At 35.1% G+C, this 21,476-nt stretch overlaps 1 protein-coding gene across 1 annotated transcript in view; it reads right to left on the bottom strand.

Moving 5' to 3' along the window:
* ITGA4 (integrin, alpha 4 (antigen CD49D, alpha 4 subunit of VLA-4 receptor)) overlaps positions 1 to 21,476 on the bottom strand; it is an 85,885-nt gene that overhangs the window by 10,679 nt on the left and 53,730 nt on the right. Inside the window, exons 15-20 of the mRNA XM_012000039.1 lie at positions 16,188 to 16,337; positions 14,207 to 14,283; positions 4,041 to 4,191; positions 2,659 to 2,754; positions 1,927 to 2,006; positions 895 to 984 (exon numbers count right to left, since the gene is read on the bottom strand). Of these exons, the coding sequence (XP_011855429.1) occupies positions 895 to 984; positions 1,927 to 2,006; positions 2,659 to 2,754; positions 4,041 to 4,191; positions 14,207 to 14,283; positions 16,188 to 16,337 (644 nt within the window). The remainder of the gene's footprint in view (positions 1 to 894; positions 985 to 1,926; positions 2,007 to 2,658; positions 2,755 to 4,040; positions 4,192 to 14,206; positions 14,284 to 16,187; positions 16,338 to 21,476) is intronic.

The following is a 21,476-nucleotide window of genomic DNA, read 5'->3' as shown; positions in this document are numbered from 1 at the left end:
TGATTCTCTAGGTCTTACTCTGCTGTGAATGGCCTTTTTTTGCCTGTTTGTTTTATCTCAAACTTGATACTCAATTCCATCAGACACTGACATTTTACATTTACATGACTGTATATCACCTTTCTAAGTGGATAAAATGACTGGGGGACAGTTAAGATTTAGAGCAACAGGAAAGGCTCATCTGTCTATTTGTTCTGTAACTCATATCTTCTGTATAAAAATGTAGTTCTAAGGACTAACAGCATGAATAAGTTCCAGTGGAATTACTGAAGGTTTCTGTAAGCCCCCTTTAATTCTTTCTCCACACATCTCCTTCTTGGATGAGAGGGGGGTCCACTCAATCATTAAAATCACGAGGAAGCAATGAATTCTGGTACTTGGGCTGTAGTTGAGGAATCTGGTGATCCCATAAGTATAAAAAGTGGACAAGGGACACCTTGCAACCAGATCTCTCACATCGCAATCCATTTGCCACATGTGTAGATACGGGTCTGCAGAATAGTGATTTGGCTAAGTTCACACTTCTCTGAACTTCACATTTGACATGGGCGTTGAGTATGATTATGCAAACTGCACACTTTCTAATTCCTGATTAGGATTACACAGTGCACAACTGAAAGGCTCAGTGTGGCCTTGCTAGCTTACTGGGGCTCTCCCAGTAAGAAATCTCCTCCAACAGGGTACTAGTTTGATGTAGTATCAGTGATGATTATAGAGTGCATTATTATAATGGACAGCTAAGTAAGGAATTATAAAAACGAGGTAATTATTAAAAGAGTATAGTACCCTTTTTATTTTAAAAAAATTCTAGAGTACAGTTTTTTCATTAATGTAAGAAGCAAGGGAACTGTAAATCAGCTCTGAATTTGAAAGGAGGCCTTTGTGTCTACTTACCCATGAACAGTCAGCTTAACCTCATATTTTAAAGGTATTGCTACAGTCACTCTGCTGTGCCTTAGATTGTCCATTTCCCCTTCATTTTCACTACACAAATAGAAGACACCCTGTTAGAATTCATCAAGCAGAAAAATCTTCAGAGAGAACTAATTACATACCCTGTATACCTAATATACTTAGAGGTTTGCTTAGATGCTTTTTGACGAGTGGGGATAAAAGCAGATATGGCAGTAAAAATTTTTTAGGATAAGGTTGGCAGAAAATTTCTCTCATTAAACTGTTATCATTTGCTTCTAATGCTAGAGGAGTTGTTTTTTTTTTTTTTAACAAATAGTTACATTTATTAGATTAAAAGTTGTTTTTTTAAAACATTTATGTTCTAGGTAGTACAAAAACCAAAATAAATAGGTAGTTTAGAAACAAATTTATTACTCTCTTTAGATTGAAGAAGTATTTTTGCAAGACTTAATTCAATGATCAAAGAAAGCACATCAATCATAAAAGGTTTTAAACCGTATAGCAAGTGTCGTACTGCCTTAACCTATCTTTATAATCAATTTTACTTAGAGATTTTGAGGATGAGAGGGTGACCAAGTTGTTGTGTTAGGTAAAATGAAGTCCATCTTGATGTTTACTCTGAATTTTTAAAAATATGTTGAAACTTCACTCATGAAATAGTCATTAACGATTTCCTATTTACTCTAGGAGATATATCTATGTCAGTCATTGCCCTCACTTTTAAATCTTGTAGAGTTATTACTGTTTATTCTGTTTTTGATTTCAAATACACAGAGTGATTCATGACACATCATGTCCACTCTAATCTAATAAATACTTAACATAGCTCAAGAGCTAAAACATTACCAGTCACTCCCATTTAACTATGTTGTTTGTTTTTTTTTTTAAAGCAGACCATGTAAGGGAAGTTTTCTCTTACAATTAATGGAACAGAGTTTTATGGTTTTCCTAATTCCCCCCTCAAAATATGGGGGTACATTTCTAGTTCATTTTTATAACAATAACTTATACCAGGTAGCATGCACTGTGATATTGAGGTCCTCTTCCGCTCTGCTGAGTGAGCTCACATCCAGGAGAAAGCTAATATCTATCTGTAAAACACAGAGCAGGAAAGCCCATTAAAAAAAAAATCTTAAGTACATTTTTTATAATCTGAATTTTCTTCTTAAAAGTTTATGTTCTATGGAATGTAGAATTGAACCTATTCTAAAGGCATCAGCTACTCCTCCCTTGGCAGTAAGATTCAGGGAAGTTGTTGGGGTTGTGACAATTTTAAAGTACACACATTTACACAAGTAACATTCAGAGACAAAGGCGTCTCTGAATGTGAACGCAGGCAAGTCCAGACTGACAAAATTAGAAATGCTTTCACAACTTGAGTGAAGACTCTTGCCAAAAACACCTTTTTGTGTAGCAGAGGTAACATGCCTGGCAGACAGGACCACCTGGGGTGGGGGTGGCGGGGTGGGGAGTGTTGGGGAAGGGTGTGTAGGGGGAGCAAAATTCTGATTGACACATGCACATGTCCATTTCGATGTAAACATGCCACCCCCTTTAAAACAGCAAACATTGCCAAGAATATAAACACAAAGCTCAAAGATTTCAAGAACCAGTTTTATTTCATCATTCAGCTACCTACCCTAAGCTAAAATATTTATAACATTTTATATGCAACATAAAGATAGGGAAGAATAGAAAAATATTCATGATAGTGAACAAAAGGCATAAATGCAAAACACTTACCCTTGAGAGATGATCTACATATATATAGCCAATACTGCAGTCAAGTTGTACCATGCCAGAGTTATCTGTGACTTCACAGTTTATTTGCTTCTCTTCCTAATGGGAAAAATGAAACAACTGTTTTGGACAGGAAGGAAATAAAAACTTTGTAACATATGTTTAAGGATGGTTATGGAAAGGAATATCCCAGAAGTATTTGCTTTCCTAGGAAAACTATTTTCTATTTATGTTTATGTTTGAGATACATAGAAATATAAATAAATGATATAAATATATGTGTGTATATATGTGTATATGTGTGTGTGTATAATATATATACAGACATATATATACGTATATATACACGTATATACACACACATATGTACGTATATATACACATGTATATATATACACACATATATATGTATAGATACATATATACACATGTATGTTTCTGTGTATATGTGTATATGTGTGTGTGTATATATATACACAGACATATATATACGTACATATACACGTATATATACACACATATATGTACGTGTATATATACATGTATATATATACACACATATATATGTATAGATGTATACCCTAATATTCAAACAGATTCTCCACAAAAAAAATTTCTGGACTTGTAGCTTTCATTCATCTTGGTATATTCCCTATTTAATTCAGGGTCTGAATTCCTTGAAAAATCATGAGGCAAGAAATCTATAAGGTTCATATTTTAATGGCCCTCTTCTGTCTGGTATGTGAGAATGTGTTTAAGGTATTTAATCAAAATAGCTATAATCTCAATAGGTGTAACGAGATTATAATTGCAATAAGTATAAAATGCTTTAAAAATACAGTCTGAATATCTGAGTTTCCATGGTTACTTTTGCTAGTATTGCAAACACTAGAGAAAGAAGGTAATAGATATTCGTGAGAGGTCAAAGGTCACTCCTGGTGTGAAGGGTGGTCCCTGGACAAAAGACGAGTGAATTTGATAAAGGACAGAGAAAATTCCATTAATTGTCTGAGTGTCACCTTAAAATAAAGAACAGTAACTCTGGAGTCCAGGATGGAGGATCAATGTTACTTGTGCAAGGACCTCAATCAAGGGGCATACTATTTCAACATCAGACGTGTGCTGGCTACGGCAGTGAGAATGTAAAGGCACCCAAACAGCTTCCTCCTACTCCTAGCACTGGAAAACAGGAGGCTGATGCCTTTGGACTTTAGACCCAAGAACTTGCCATTCTGAGCAGGGGCACGGAAGAAGTCTGCAAATAACTAAGAGCCTAAATATTAAGACTTATACCCCAAATCAGTGAAGTGAATTCTACCATTTACTTTTAAAAAATTAAGTAAAATACTAAGTAGTATCATGCTATTGTGGTTTACAGTACTTACCAGCTCTAAAATCTTAATGAAGTAAAGACCCATGGGTAGTTTGACATGTAGAGTCGTTTCATATGCATCATCTCCAGCATTAAACAAGGACACATTCAACATTAATGTCTTCATACTCCCAACAGCAAGGTAGGTTTTATTTTCATGGGGCCTAAAAATTAAGTAATATTATTTGGTTCTTGTTTAGGTAATAAAAATCCCTCTCTCTCTCTCTTTGTATATAGGCATACAAGGATATATGTATGTAATTTATGCTGAAAATAAAATACTAATTTTCTTGGAAAAACAATCATAGGATTGACCCTATGCAAGCAGATGTAAACCCATATTAAAAAGAACTCTTTCTCATGTTTTTGGTAAATTCAGTCACCTATTACCCAAGGAAAGTTTTATGAGCTATAATTAAAATGGCATCTTTTCTCATTTCTTTTCTGCGTAACCTCTCACTTCTATAATTTTAACATTTTCCTGATTTTTTCATAACATTTTCTAAAGGCAAAGCAGTTTTTCTTTTCTTTCTTGCAAGCCTAAAATAGACATTGAACTAACTGCTGCCTGAATCAAGGGAGGGAAATGGAAGGAACTGGTAGAAAGGAGAAGACTAAAAGGAATGCTTGGTAGAAGTGAGCAAGGCAATGAGGAAGAACTACTATGTCCACCCACAAGTGCGTGGCACTAAAATCTGTGGGACTAGAATTAAAGTGTGAAGCAGCTGGTCACCCCCACCAGTAACTAGGCCAAATTTAAAAACAGAACTGGAGAAATGCTTCATCCTCCTGTGTATTGCAAAGTATAGATTGCTGCAAATCCACACATATGCATGAGTTCAAGTCCTGGCACTGCCAGCAGTTCTTTCCAGTGGGGAAGTAATTTAGCATTTTTAAGCCTCAGTCATCCTATTCCATACCACCTACCATTCAGTGAAGATCTGGGTCATGTATACTGTATGAAGCCCTTAGAATATTTTAAATATGAAGTATTTGAGACATAAGGAACTTATTAAAAGGCCATAGCTAGAATGTTCTAAAGTTCTGAAACAATTGCGAATTTCTACACAGTTCATTCTTTTTTCCCAGTGAGAGGGTTAGAACTGCTAGGTGCTAAGGAAAACTTTCTGTTACAGCATGTCATTTTATAAACTTTCCCCAAAGACAGAAGTTCTTAGATCTCTAGTAATTTAAAAATTGGAAAAATTAGTTCAAAGTCAAGAAGCATGTTACCCAAAGCAAAATATCTGGTGAGGATAGATAAAAAAGATAAATATCCACTTAGCAGTGCAGAATTTAGAAAGTTTCTTCAATAATGTTTAAATTGTGTCCTTTGAATCAACATTTGTAGAGAAGATTCATGTTTGAAGAAACTTTTCATGGAAAGAGTAAAGATACAGTAGGAATTTAGTAGTTTTTGTGAATTGGTTAAAGACAGAGTAAGCACAGAGTTTAAGAACATATTTCAAAATTTCTGCTTTTAAGTATTACTTGAAGATTCATGAATGAATATAATTGAAAGTTTCCATACAATAAATCAGGCACTAAGTTCATTGTTCCCAAATACCAACACACTTCACTCCTTCCTAGAGCTGACATAATAAAGGAGAGATGTGTAAATAAACGTAAAAAATAATACACAGATGAGCAAGAGTTATGAAGAGAGCTCTGAGAAACCACTTTTTGCCTGAGATAGTAAAGACATGATATTTTTTTCTTTCTCTACTACTATGGTTAAATTGGCTGCTCAAGAAACATTTTTTAAGTCTGAAAATGTCATGATTGAACCTAAATTCACTTGGATTGAGTTTCTAATTGATTTATCTGTCTCAAGTCCTTCTCCTCTCCTTTAATCCAATCTTCACACTACCAGAGGGTCATTTTCAAGAAAGCAAACTAGATAATGTGTCTGTTAAGAACCTTACATTGCTTTCGAGATAAGAGTTCTGACTCCTTAGCATGACACAGAGGCCCTCCAGAGTTGGCCCCTGCTTCATCACTTTCACTGCACAATTCATTCTTTTGTTTCACAATTTTCTACAAACAGGTGTCTAATACATCAAGATGTTTTGTGTCTTCCTTCAAACTAGCACTCTGACGTCAACATCTCCTCTTCATGCATCTGACTTGTACTTATTCTTCAAGATTTAGCTTGGATGTCAATAATTCTTAGTTGTTCTTCCAGCTAAAACTCACTGTTAACCACTTTCACCTTGCACTGCTCTCCCCTAACAGCATAAGGTGGCAGCTTCTCACCTCTGCCAAAGTATACTGGGCACCTCTATAATAATGCGGTATTTTCACAATGTCAAGTCTCTGTCTGATTCCTCTCACCACTAGACTAATTTATCTTGGGGAGAAGATGCTGGATCGTGATTAACATGCTTTCTCAGAGCCTAAGAACATAGTATTACAAAAATATAAGCAGGTATGTACATGTCTGCATTAAACATAAAGAAGGGTTTGGTGGAGTCCAAGCAACATGTCAGAAAAAAAGGGAAATTATTGGATAAGTTATTGACTGTTAGAAGGTTATAAAAGTATCAGCATAAATACTGTCACGTTATAGCCTTAAGCCATGTTTATCTGTTCTATGATGGTATACAAATTCCAAATGCCTCACTAAGTAAGTAAATATCTAGTGTTACCACACTGTGATCTGTACCCCATCCAGAAAACCTAATGTTTTAGTGGTGATAAACCTACTGACATGACTTATAAATTAATGACATCATATGACCATGGCAAAATCAAAACTGCAAATGTGGTATGGTTTTTGAGAATTATTCTTATGAACCTCGGAATACGCAAATAAAATAACTTTAGACATTTTTCCCTACTTTTATAACTCTAATTTAACTTCTAAGAAAACAGGCACTTCACTTAATGCTTGAAAGTTCTTTTTTCTATTTTAAACTTATCAGAGTATAATACATGCATAGAAAAATGCACATAACCTAATTGTACAGCTCAATATTTTTTATAAGATGAATACATGTGTTAAGCACGCAGATCAAGGAAAAAAATATTAGCAGCCCTACTGTAAAACCCTCTGGGATTTTTTTCTTCCAGTTATTGGCCCCACCCTCCTTGATTTTTAATAAGTTGGCTTTGCTCAATTTTGTACTTTATATAAATGTAATCTTTGAGTATCTGAGTATGTAATCTTTGAGTATCTGTTCTTTTGCATGGCTTTTATTCAAAATTTTGTGAGATTAACATATTGGTACGCGTAGTTGTAAAACGTTTATCATTGGTGTATATAGTCCATTTGATGAATATGCCACATCTTATCCTTTCAATTATCCATGGGGCTTTTGACAATTTCCAATTTTGGAATATAGTTTTTTGTTCGACATATACATGTAATTCTGTAGGCTAGATATATATTTATATCTATCTTTATGTTCCTATCTAGGAGAGATTCTTATAATTTTTTAACCCAGGATTAATTTCTTTAAAATATTTGAATCTTGGCTTATTTTGGCAACCAGCCTAAGTTATACTGACAAACTACGTTTCTAAAACAAAATATACTATCAGGAACTTTTAATAAAAATATATATACTTTAGAATTTCCATGTAAAAAGCAAGCATATCATAGAGTAGAGGTCTGTAAACTCCTGGCTGAAGGCCAAATTCATATGTCTGCCTACTTTAGTAAATAAAGTTCTATGAGAACACAGCGATGCTTTTGCACTACAGTGACAGAGTCGAGTACAGAGTCGAGTAGTTGGGACAGAGATCTCTGTCCCACAAAAACTCAAATATGTACTATCTATCCCTTCACAGATAAAAGATGCAGGCACTTGCTTCAGAGCAATCCGATTGATGAGTAAATTAATTACAAAATAAACATATAACATATTGCCATATTTAATTGAAATCTATTTGTACTATTCTGACTATAATAGAAACTTCATTGTTTCAGATGGCATAGGATGCAGTTCTTTACCCCAATAAGCCATACAGAATTAGAGAAAATGATCCCCCAGTCCTCATAACTCTTCCAGACATGGAGAAGAAAGGAAAGAATGCTACTTCCATATGCATCATCTCTACGTTGGGATCCTTGATTTGAGCAGTTGGATATGCTGGAAGAATGTGTAATAACAAACAAAGCAGTAATTCTAAACCCTGGGCACTACTGCAGGGTGGAGGAGTCTGAGTGACAGTGTGCTACCACAACATTTTAGGGAATGGCTGTGATTTACTCATGCCTGTGTTGTAAACCTTGGGGTTAAGTAGTATGCATCTGCTTGGTGTCACTGTTAAATGGGAGAGAGGAAATGTGTGGGAATATGGCTGTCCCACATCCCCCCCCCTCACCACCCCAACTCTATAATCATGTTAGGACTAAAGCAACCTAAGAGGTTCTAAAAGTAAACTTCAGCTTGACATTAAAGTTTAATTAAGACTTGTAGAAGAGCTGCCCAGAAATAGACATTTATAAAATATTCTGGCTTGTAACCAAAGCATTAGTCACTGAACACCTTTGGGAAAGAAGCTGGCACTTAGACAAGCAACAGAAGGTGAAAGCACTGCATAAACAGCTAGGTTCCAAGACAACAGCAAATTAAAGAGAAACACAATGTTCACATTTCAGCAGCTAGATTCCTGGTTTATTTTCCATTTTTAAGCTATTTTGCCACATTACCATAATTACAATTCTACTTTTTTTCCCCCAAATATACATCTTACTGTAAATTGATTCATTAACAAGATGCTCTCAGAAAGATACCTACCAGCTTCCTCTGTGAGACATAATAAAGAACCAGGTGCACATCTGGAAGTGCGACAAGACTGAATCAGAGCTGTCCCCGGGACTCATAGTTCATTCTTCATTAAAACATGCATAATGCAGACTTGAAATTTACAAAGCAGCCTAGAATCCATGTAACTTAAACAAATCAAGGTACTGTGTACGTACAGAATCATAACTTAATAAGTGACAGAGGAAAAACAGAAAAATGATGTACTGCAGCACCAGGCTCTATGTTTTTTTCTGAGTGAATAATAGAGCTTTATTTAGCAAGAAATGCTCCCCAAGTCTTAGTATAATGAATTCATCTTGTCTGCCTAAAATGAATTAGGGCTTGATAGCTAACTTGTTTTTAATCAAGATGCTAGAATAAAATATAATGTAAACTGATACCACACTTCACTATGTCAAGACACACGACTCATTTATTTGACAAAAGAGTAACCTGCAGCAAGTAGCCTACAGGCCTAAGTAAAATTTTTATCTTTTTTTCCTTTACTACTGACTTCAGGGAAAAAGACAACACTGAAAAATTCTTGCCCATTGGAATAGACAGATTACCTGACATTTAGGAATATTTTATTAAAGACAGGCAAACTCACTGAGGTTAAGGGGAGAAGAGCAGAAAAACCTAAATTGAAAGATTGAACCAGTAATTAACATGTCTTAGTTTATAAAGCATATAATTCATTCTCCCACAACTTTATGCGGTCAGTGAGGCAAATATTCCTACTATTTCCATTTTAAAAATGGACAATTTCATCAGACTAGCTCTTTGGGGGATTAACAGTATAGTGGCAGATGTTGCTCATTGCTCATTGTCTAGCCAACAGTGATTTCCCTTCTTAGCTGCCAACAGAGCCCTGGATTATGCAGGTGACAGGCAGCATTCCCTTAATATTTCAGAAGACAGACCTCTAGGTTCAACTCCAGAGAATGTATCACAATAACAAAATAATTGAATCAGGATCAATTTACTGTGATCATGATGACTCCATTCTCCTTCAACCATGACGGAATCAGGGATAAACAGGTAACACAGGTCTGGTTAATCAGAATACATCTAATGAGGCACTGCCCTTCCTGGAAGGGCAACTTAAAGGGGACAAAGCACTTTTGCTCTTTTCCCTTCTCTCCTGCTTGATGCTGCCCAGCTGTACTGTGATCATGAGGAAAAGCTGAGAGAGCTGGAAAGATAACCATCAATGTCCAGTCTTTGATAGCTGTTCACCAAACCTGTGAACATCCTTCCTTAAGACTGCTTATTATGCAAAATAATATCTTTATTGTCGAAGTCACTATTATTTAATTACTCTAAAACTTGCAATTAGAAGTATTCCTAACAGAGACAGAAGTAATTGTTCAGGGAAAGCTTACATCACTCATTCTGGAAGCTCAACTGAGGTGCAGAAATGTATTGCGGTGTCATTTACATGAGTAATCTGTATCGAGGATTTGATTTTAAACTTCCTATGTGGTAGCTAATACCTTCTATTATATTTGCAATCTTGAAGTCATGTTGGTTCATCTTTACTTTGCACTGGAAGTCCTTTTAAATGTAGTTTATTGTCCTAAGCATTTAGACATACAGGAGGAAGCCTCAACTTAATGAAGAGATGAGAGAGAGTGGATAAGCACTGCTTAGTGTACTATTGACAGTTTATTATTGTGGTCTTCAGAAACTCATGTTCTTTACTGAGTAAATACATTTACCTAAAACAGGTTTATAGCTCTGGGGCGCATAAATACCATTAGTGCCAGCAGAGTTATAGCTGGGAGAATGCATGGAACATATGGTCACAATTCTCCTACTGTTTCTGAGAAAGGGGAGAGGACACCTCTGTGGGAGAGACATATTTTTGTCTGATAGAGTATAATTTACTAGAACACAAAGCACTTTGTCAGAACCTTTCACTGTGAGTCTAAGAAATTAATTAGAAGCACTCTCATCTGAAAGTTCCTCAAATAAATTATCATTTATCTAACAGAAATACATAGCCTGTAACTTTCTTAGTTGATTAAAAAAACATGGTGCCTACTACCTTATATGGACATTCATGCCACTTCAAACCTTGTAAGACTGCAACTACTGAGTCAGTCACAGCCAGCTATATTTTCAGGATATAAAGTTTATATGCAGAATTATGTATAGAATTGGCAATGTTTCATTTTATCGCCAAACTAAAAAATCTTATCTATAGAAATTCCAACCACAATATATCAAAAATAGTAATGACTTTTATTGAGCCTTCGTGTAAATCAGGCTTTGCACTAGGCACTTGGTCTGCATTATTACCCTTTAAGACAACCTTAAAAAGTTGGTACTATTTTTATCCACTTAGCAATGAGGAAAGAGGTCTAGAGAGGTTAAAAGTCTTCTCTGAAAAGGTCACTAGTAATACAGTAGATATGGGATTTGAACCAGGTCAGCTTGACTTCAAATCTGGAAGCTCTTCACCACCACCACATTGGTTCTTAGGTTTCAGTGTGATAAGAACTTGGAGCTCTATTAATTGTGAAGATCTGTGGCCTGGTCCCCTTTAGTTCTGACTTGGATGGTCTGGGGCCTAGGAACCTGCATTTCTTTCAAGCATCCAGGTGATTCTCATAAAGGTGGCTTAGAGACAACACCTCAAGAAACACAGCCTTACACTCCATTTAAAATCATTATGCCATGTAAAATCATAATGGGTTTGATAGGCTACAAGAAATATTATCGCTCTCAATTAAAAGTGCAAAGTAGGTATTTTGTTGTGAAAAAACATGAAACAAAGAAAAAGAATTCATTAAGATGAATTTTCATTCTTCAGGAAAGAAGCATAGTTAGTAATATTTTCTTATAAACGTCAATGTCTCATTTTCTCGTAGGCCAGAGACTGCAATGAAAGGTGATAGCACAAGCGTCTGATTTAAGAAAATGAAAACACTCCTTTACTTGCAGCTTAGAAAAGATTTCCCCCACACAACTCGTCTTCTTATCAAAGACCCATGAGGGTAAAAACACCAAGACAATTAGGCAGTTTAGGAAGAAAATAAATACAGAAATGGGAAGATTATAAGTTATTCAACTAAGAAATCAACAAAGGCACCGCCCTACATGCTGGGATACAAAGTAGTCAGTAGTCACTGTTTTTGGATTATCTGAGCAGTTAATCTGGGTAACTTAAGTATTAAGTCCAATCATCAATCAAATAGGTCAAGGCTTTTTGGCCCTGCACTATGGACTCTCAGGCTAAACTGACATTACCTAAGTAAAAATAATTGATTCTCGGCCGTATGTGATCCTACCACAGTAGGGTACTGAACCCTATTTGTCAACTTTTTTACTTATTCCTAGTTGACTCCCTGTCCTTTATCATAATAGCTATTTTGATTTTTTTTCCATTCAAGTTCCCAAACATATCTTCAATGCCTTCAATTACCATATATAAACTTGCTTTTTATCCTAGCCATCCATGAGTTCTCTGTATTTCCCTTCCTTCCACACTGAAATTTCTTAATGTCAAGCACCCTTTCATAGCTTGTTAGCTTCAGATAAAGAGATTCTTAACTAAGGCTAATTCCTCTACCTATGAATCTGATCCCTTTTGGGATCCTGTTCCATTCTCAGCAAACCTCTCCAGTCACCTGCAGCACTTTAGGCACTGTTAGGCATTGGGAGCACAAAGATGAAAGGACAGGACCCTGCTTTGCAGCAGCTTCCAGGACAGTGTGGAGACAGACTCTCAATAATTGTGAGCAGAGTGCCATAGGACCAAGGGCACAACAGAACTTAAGTTTAAGTAGCTGAACACCAGGGGGCTTCCCCTAGGAAACAGCTGAGATTTAAAAGATAAATAAAAGTGAATCAGGTAGATAGGCAGAAGAAGTGAGAAGATACAGAGGTTCAGGAGAGCATGGCACAGCCAAACAACCGTAAGTATTCAGACATTGATGGAAAAACTCCCTGGGGAATTGGTGAAAAATACCATCCAGGAGTTTAGATTTTAAGTCTAAAATGAGCCACTGAAGCACTGTTATCACATGTGTATGTTAATGCAAAATCAAAGGCCAGTATCCTAGAAAGCAGGAGAACTTAGTGACCTAGGTAGTATAGTGAGTGCCTAGTTTGGAGTAATAGTGCTGTAGAGATATCAAAGCATGATGGATAAGAAAGACATCTAGGTGGTAGCATTGTAGAACTTAATAGTTCTGGATATCAGGAACAAGAAAGAGAAAAGAATGCAGATTGAGCCCTAGGTTTCTGGCTTTGGTAACTTTCTAACAGCCATGTCATTCCTGGATAGTGCCTGGGCAGATTGAAACTATAGGGCACCCAAAAGGACATGTCTAATAGGGAATTTGATATGTGGGTGGGTGTGAAACTCAAGAGACACTGGTTTAGGCTCATTTGGCTACTTCCGCACTAAGAGTTCTATCTTGGCATTTGCCAGTGATGCCCATTTTTTTGCCACCAGTCACATTTTATTAATAACTGCTGACTTCCATGACCTTTCTTTAGACATTATGCTATCTGATCTTTTTACAAATTTTACAATATTGTCTCCCTTTTTATATTCTCCATTGGCTATTTCACCAGGGACTTGGTTCTCTTTAATTCCTTGAAGATGCCTTCTCAGTCTCCTACAGGGACTCCCCATTTTTAATCTCCTTGAATAAAACTGTTCCCTAAGATTTGATCCATAATTGTTTCCTCTATAAAATTCACATTTCTATCCCTTGGGCCATCTCACAAGTCACTAATGGATAGAGGAACTTCCAAACATAATCCTGAACTAGATTTTCAAGCGGAATGCCACATATAAAAGTCCCTCCAAATTCAACATGCCCCAGATTAAAGCTGCTCCATTTATATCCCAATCTCCCAAAAATAGTTCTCTGTTTTCCTGCCCTGTCACTGATGCATCTGCTTCCCCTCTTTCACTTGCCTTCTATGATCAATCCTCAACCTGAAGTGTTCATTCTGTCTCTCTCTCTGGTCCTTGTTTTCACATCACCTCTTTGATATGCAAAATGATTTGAATATAGGGGATCCAGATATGATACAAAATTGCAGTGGTTTATTTGCCATCATAAAATAATGACAGCAACCAACAATTATCCAGTCTTTGCTTTGTGCTGGATGCTATTCTAAAGCACATCACATCTATTTCCTTTTTCTCTGTTTCCACTTCTATGAATTTAGAAGAGCAAGATGGTTTATTCCTTTTTAAATTTGTCATACTTGGATTATATATCAGTCTGAGTGATATAACCAATTTTCTGGGCAATAAAAAAACTAACCATTGTGTTGCTAATTCTTTAAATGCTGTTAATTTTCAAGGGTTAGCTCTTATTCCTTTTCTTTTGGGAATGCAAATGCACACACTCATTACCCCTCCTTGATGAATAACAGAGACTATACCACATATACTTACTTCAAAAACCCAATCTTTGCAGAAACCTGTAAATCAGCAGAACAATTTTCATGGGCACAAAACCTTGCAAAGCTTATCTGGAAATAAAATGACAATGTTTTTTATTTTGATTTAATCAGCAAGTATATTTATATATATATTTTAAAGAAGATGACATCTGTGATGCATGAGAAAAATAAAATTGATACATCAAATTGACAACTCTTTATTTTATCTCTTTTAAAAAGTTCAATGTAAGAATTAGTAGGGTTCAAATGACAATTACTTTTAGGGCTAAAAGAGCTAAGTTCTAAATAGGTAAAATTTAAAGCCCAAATTTTATAAGTGAAATAGATTTGGAAAAAAAGTTAAAGGCATTGAAGGAGCCTATTAGCTACCAAGATTTTTTTTTCATTGGGTTCCTCTCAATTTTCTGGTGCTGCAGTTTGATCCCATTTATTACACGTAAGTAATGGCACTTAATTTTGGCAGATGTTGTGACAGTGATTTTATATTCACTGAAATTAGCTACATGGAGATACTTAGAAATTTTACGTAGAGGAAACATTGAACAAAATTAAATAAGGGTTCCAGAATTTAACTAACTCTGAACTTTTTAATAAGATCAATAAATACTACAAAGGACCTAGGAAGACCCAAGGCATAAGCTGGACAAAAGGAAAAAATGGAGAGAGATAAAAGGGAAGATAATGGGAATAGGTAAAGAGAGACAGACGCAGAAAGCAAAGAGAGATCTAGAAAGTCAGAAGGAGCCAGGCTCATTAAGTGTGAAGTGACTAGAGTACTGTCAAATAGCGTGCCTACAGTTGGGGGAGAAGTGTAAATATCTCTCTAAATAAATATGATTTTTTTCTCTCATTTCTATTGGTAAAGCAGGTTGTTCTAAGAATCAAAATATAAATTAATATAACTACAAATTGCTAAGGTTTTGGCTTGTGTACTTGCAATATTGATTTTCACTATTAGAGACATTTACAAAGAGCTGATGTTGAAGACTGAAGTTTAGCAGAACAGTAAAACAGCCCCTGACTTCCGTAAATATTTTCATATGAGGGTATAGGGAAAAATATGCTCTTCAGTTATCTTCATTTGATCCTGTATTCTAGACTAGACTAATAGTGATTGTAAGCTCAATTATCTTAAAGTGACTATGGGGCAATTTTGTCTGGACAGGATATGAACTAGACCTTTAAATGTCCCTTTCATCTTTTACATTCTGTGTGTCATTAGTGAACATTTTAATGAAGGCTTTTTACAATGCCCAGACACATCCTGTTTTTGGACAAACACTATGTCTTTGTGTTGGCAGACAGTAAAGGTCTGAACAACAGGACTCCTGAGAATAAATACATTGTCAGTGAAACTTAAATATTTTGGGATAATTTAGAAAACGGTTCACTGGTTAGAATGTAGGATCCATCTCAAATGCAACTGATCCCGGGATGTGGCTGAAAAGCATATAATGGATTTTTTAAAAGAAATTATTGTATTTAACATAAACACAGGTGTCTGTAAATGGATAAAACTAAGCAAGGAAATTTGATTATGAAGACTTGAGTGAATCTGTGAGTAGGATGAAAGCAAGGGAGACAGAGAATGAGAAGAGGAAGATAAACTGAGGACACATGATGACACTGAATAACTAACTTATAAATACAACCTTCTCCCATTATGATTTCTCTCTAGTAATACCTCTCTTCACTGGCAAGGCATCAAAAATAGAACAGTAGCATTTTATATGATAATCTACTGTTGTGATTAAATGCATATTTTAAAATGTTCAGTTCAATATCCTAAAGGGAATATAAACAATTTAAAGAAATGAAAAATAAGACACATCATAAATCTATTTTTATGTTTTTAAAAATTCATAAAATTAAAAAAAATTCTGACATATAGTTCACTTCTTCAGGATGATGCCATATTTTAAAAATTTAGTTAAATGCCACATAATAATTTGAATAAAGGAAAATATTCCTACTGTTTTTTTAATTATGTCTTTTTCTTTCTTCTGCTGAAGAATTGGCTGAAGTGGTGGGAATTCCTCTGTGCTTCGTTTACTGATGACGTGAGGACCAAGGTGGTAAGCAGCTTCAATCTGAATTGGGGTGAGGATGTCCCGCACATCTTTCTAAGGAAAATAACAACCATATGAATTAATAACAAAAACAAGCATGTAGATTAAAAAAATATAAAACTTCTTTCCTGAATAAGGCCAAACACTGTACATGGAAGACAAAGCAAACACTTATCTTTCATCTAAACTGTTAAAAAAATGAAGATGTATATTTCTTCATATCACACAAAATCATTTACATTTCTTATGAAAAACACAAAAAGAATAAAAATGAAAAATAATACCATCCAATAATAGTTATCCAATAAAGGTCTATACTTGGGAGTATTTTCTTCTGTGCTATTTTCTATGCATTTAAAAGATAACTTGGTATTATACGCATTTTTCATGATAAACTTTTTATAAATCATTTCAAAGTGCTTTTTATCCCATTTAACATTACCCTATATGTTTTCTATCTCTCAATAACATTTCAATTAAATTTGATTCATTTGAGTCCAGATATTATAAAACATCCTTTTTAGTTATTCCCTTTTTTTTCCTTTCCTTTTCTTTTTTTTTTCTTTTCTTCTTTTTTTTTTTTTTTTTTTTTTTTTTAAGAGATGGGATCTCCCTCTATCAGCAGACTGGAATGAAGTATAGCTCACCACAGTTCTGAACTCCTGGGCTCAAGCGATCCTTCTTCTTCAGCTTCAGAGTAGCTAGGACTACAGGTGTGCACCACCATGCCCAGCCAATTTTTTCATATTTATAGAGGCAGGGTCTTGCAATGTTTCCAGACTGGTCTTGAACTCCTGGGCCCAAGGGCTTCTCCAGTCTTGGCCTCCCAAAGAGCTGGGATTACAGGTGTGAGCCACCATACCCAGCCCTTTTCTTTCTTTATGGAACTCTTCTATCATATTTTCTAACAGATATTGAATGGCATATAGGCAAAGTATTTGTTTTGTACATCTAATTGTATACACTGGTCACTTTACTGATTTTCTTATTAGTTGTTAAAGTTTTTTGTTTTTTTTTTTTTTTTTCGGTTTTGAGTCAGAGTCTTGCTCTGTCACCCAGGCTTGAGGGCAGTGGCTTGATCTCAGCTCACTACAATCTCCCTCTCCTGGGTTCAAATGATCCTCCCACTTCAGTCATCCGAGTAGCTGGAATTACAGACATGCACAACCACACCCAGCTAATTTTTGTATTTTTAGTAAAGACCAGTTTTCACCAGGTTGGTCAGGCTGGTCTCAAATTCCTGACCTCAAGTGATCCGCCCCCATCGGCCTCCCAAAGTGCTGGGATTACAGGCTTGACCCACTGCAACTGGTTATTTTTTTTTTAAGTTTATTGTGCTTTTGTACTTCACAAAGAACTCTTGAATTTATTTACCAATTACGCAGAAATTGTAACCCATTCACAATCCATTCTGCCCTGTATAACATTCTTCTACACTTAATATCTTAACTAATGTCTACATGGCATTTCTTACTCCTATTCTTGTTGATATGTGGTCACAAGCTTTTTTTTTATAATCAGATTTTTAAAATTCATTGTCTTCTGTCTCCAAAGAAACAGCTCGAGTTTATTACAAGTGATTGTCAATTCTTATATTTTAACCTTTATTTGTATATGCAGACATTATTTTCTTTTAAAAATATTTTCTATCAACTTACAAATGATTTTTTCATTTGATTATTTGCTAGCATCACTAAAAAATTCCATATTTTCAAAATTGTTTTCTTACAGTGAAATAATCAACAAGAAAATATCTTTGAAAGCATCTGTCATTCGATTAAGTAAGCACTTCACTAGATAGTAAAAGTGTCCTAGACTCTCAAGTCTATGAAAACAAAGAGAGTCAGCCCTCTGTACCCATCAGTTCCACATCTGTGGGTTTAGCCACCTTAGATCAAAAATAGTTGGCAAATAATGGATAGTTGCATCAGTGCTGAACATGTACAGATTTTTTTCTTGTCATTATTCCCTAACCAATAGAGTATAACAAGTATTTACATAACATTTACATTGTATTACACATTATAAATAATTTAGAGATGATTTAAAGTATATGAGAGGATTTACAAAGGTTAAGTGCAAATATGGCACAATTTTATATAAGGGACTTGAGGATCCTTGGATTTTTGTATCCAAGTGGGGTCCTGGAATAGTATCCTGGAACCAATCCCCCATGGATACTGCAGGATAAGTGTATATGAAAATCAAATAACATATAAAACAGTGTCTCTTAGAAAGCACCTGTTCAAGCAGTCCAGTCAGAAATGTGATTTTCAAAGGGCACTCAACAAAACAAACTTCTCCTTTTCTAAAAGAGTAAGCTAAAAAGATTTTACTACTAAAGTAACCTAAGAGGATTTATAACAGAATTCAAATGAGAAATTACATAAAGACATGTCGATGAGAAATCTATAAAATAAGATTTTAGACACTGCAAAAATTAAAAGTAGAAATGATCTCAGGATATGAAAGAGCAGTTCACATCACCACATATAGCCCACCTACACAGAAACTAGTGGAGAAAATCTATGCAGTTTTTGTTTTTCTTGGTATTAGAATTGTTGCTATACTCAGGAGATAATTTGAAGAATTAGTCACAGACTGTGATGTCTTTCATACTAATAATTTAAGGCTCAATTTTTACTCTACTTTTCATATGGCCATTTCAATCTATAGGTTCTTCTCATTTTAAAAAATAGATTCAACAAATTCCCTCTTGACCATTAAAGAGTCAAGTGTTTTCACCCAGGCTAGACATATTAACTTAAACCATAACTGAGGTTTATATTATGCTAGATGAGTTCCTCAGGGTAGATCCATGACACTGCAATTGACAGACCTCCTACTGAGTAATGTCAGTGGACCAGGTTTCTATTTATCTATAGACATTTCAGGATTGCAATATGGCTTAAACATTACTGCCCCAAGGCAGGTAAGGAATAGATTATTTTCAAAGCTCATCAATTAATAATCCTTAAGGAATAGGGAAAAAAATTCCTATCACACAGATTATTGCTGTATTGCTATATTATTTATATAGTAACTTTTGATAAAAATCAATGAAGTAATTTAACAAAGATGATACACATCACATAAAAGACTATTCTATATCTTTGTGTAATTATAAACAAAAAGGATGTAATTTTTTTTTCTTTTCATTTACAACATTATCAATTTATGTGTTAAAAGCAATAGTGGTCTAAAGGTGAAGCACTGGTGTTCAAATCTAGGGTCCACCAGTTATTATCTATGTAACATTGGGCAAGTTTCTTAATTTGTCTATGGCTTAGTTATCTTATCTGAAAATTGGAATAATAACAATTATGGTGGTTATACCTATACCTTATTGTTGTGATGATTAAATGACATAGTGTCCATAAGGCAGACATGACAAAATTTGTATGTTGCTCCAAAATGCAGGCATATAAGCCAACTAAGGAATTACTAAATTTCAGTTTCCTAGAATAAGAGATTCTGGTGAACATTTGGAAGGAATAAGAAAACTGAACTACTGCCAACCAATCAACATTAAATAGAAAATTAGTTACAGAACAAGGAGTAGACCTCTATTTATTAAATGGTATTTAGAACATTTGGAGCCTGAATCAGAGTACTCAAGATCCCTGATTACTTTTCCATTCTTATACAGAGATGCTTTTATTAAATTACTTGGTAAGGGATCATCTCAACATGAAACCTTGACCATATAGGAATGCTGCGAATCAAGGCCAAATCCCAAGTTATCGACTTGTGAAAACCGAACAGCTTGAAGCCCTGAGTATTACAATAGCAAACTTGATTAAGTTATTCCCTAGGTGTAGGAGCTAGACGGCCACTGATTGTCCCTCCACATGTCCACTGTTTTAATTCTTCTCAACAAGCTTGCTTTGACCAAATCACATGCTATCTAATTCATACTAATTTTCCACAAGGTCTTCTCTACATCTGGTGTATATTACTTTCATTATCCTAATTAGCTATTAATTACACTTTTCTTGCAATATATAAAATGTACATGCACTCTTGCAAAAACTGTATTTGACGGATATACACACTAACTTTAGCAGCTCCACCTAAGGACAAAATCTGTAATATCAAAAATGTCTTAAAGTGATTAAATATTTGGGAGTAAAAAAGTAGATTTGTTTAAATTTTTAAATTTGGATGGGCAAGTGCTATGTATATTAAAAATAATGAAGATTCCATGCCACATTTTTATGGACAATTACATAAAATAGGGTGCCCACAAGCATGCAAATTAGCACATGCCTGAAATTATATAACGTCTGTCTTCTTGCTTGACTTTCATGGAAATCTGTATTTCTGGCCAGCTTGAGAGCTGAGCAACAGGCCCATGTCCTCCTGTTAATTTATTTAAAGGGTGGGCCAAAAAATTTTATATCACTAAACAATAATGTCAGGAATAAATATCTGAAGCTATCTATTCATGGGTCTACTGTGTCCAAGGCAGCTCTAGGGATACAAAACTGAAAGTCAGTGCCTGTCCCAATCTATGTTCCACAAATCCACATAGACAGTGTGGGGGATGAATATTCTGATACAGACATGCCCAAATACAGAAGAAGTAGGGCCACCTAATCGATACATAAAAGGGGTTGGGGAGGCTCTTACATAGGAAGATTTTAAGCAAGGAATATGACTAGATTTTTGAAATACCTCTCTGGTGCTTATGTAGGGCTTGGGAAGGAAAAGCTGAGACCAAGACATAGGTTGGCACCTGAACCATCACCATCCTGTAAAATTGCAGTCCCTTTATGTAGTAAGCTTGTCTCGAGTGGTAGAGAACTGTTAAACATCTGGCACTACAATTTCCTGAGAAAAGACAGCACCCCCAAGACAAATGCCCTAACCATGATACCAATAGAACATTCTCAGATTTTTCTTATAGAATTTTTTAAATAGCACCAAGAACACAGCATCCATAAATGTGTTAAATATTTATTTTCTGCCTTATGTAATGGATTGTGCTAGCTCTAAGAATACAAATATGCAAAAAATAATATCCTGCCTCAAAGATCTTGCAACCTAACAAAAAACTAAAATGTTATAATAATCAATTCACTTCTAGAATACCATAATATTGGTACAATTATATAGTTTGCTCACACTTAGATTTTCAGCAGAAATGTCTGCATATATGAATCAGTCCATAGTGTGCTATCATTAAAAAAT

This window comes from Mandrillus leucophaeus, unplaced genomic scaffold (assembly GCF_000951045.1).
Source record: "Mandrillus leucophaeus isolate KB7577 unplaced genomic scaffold, Mleu.le_1.0 Scaffold614, whole genome shotgun sequence".
NCBI lineage: Eukaryota > Metazoa > Chordata > Mammalia > Primates > Cercopithecidae > Mandrillus > Mandrillus leucophaeus.
Note: the sequence above shows the minus strand (reverse complement) of the source record. Positions and strands in the feature narration are given on the sequence as shown.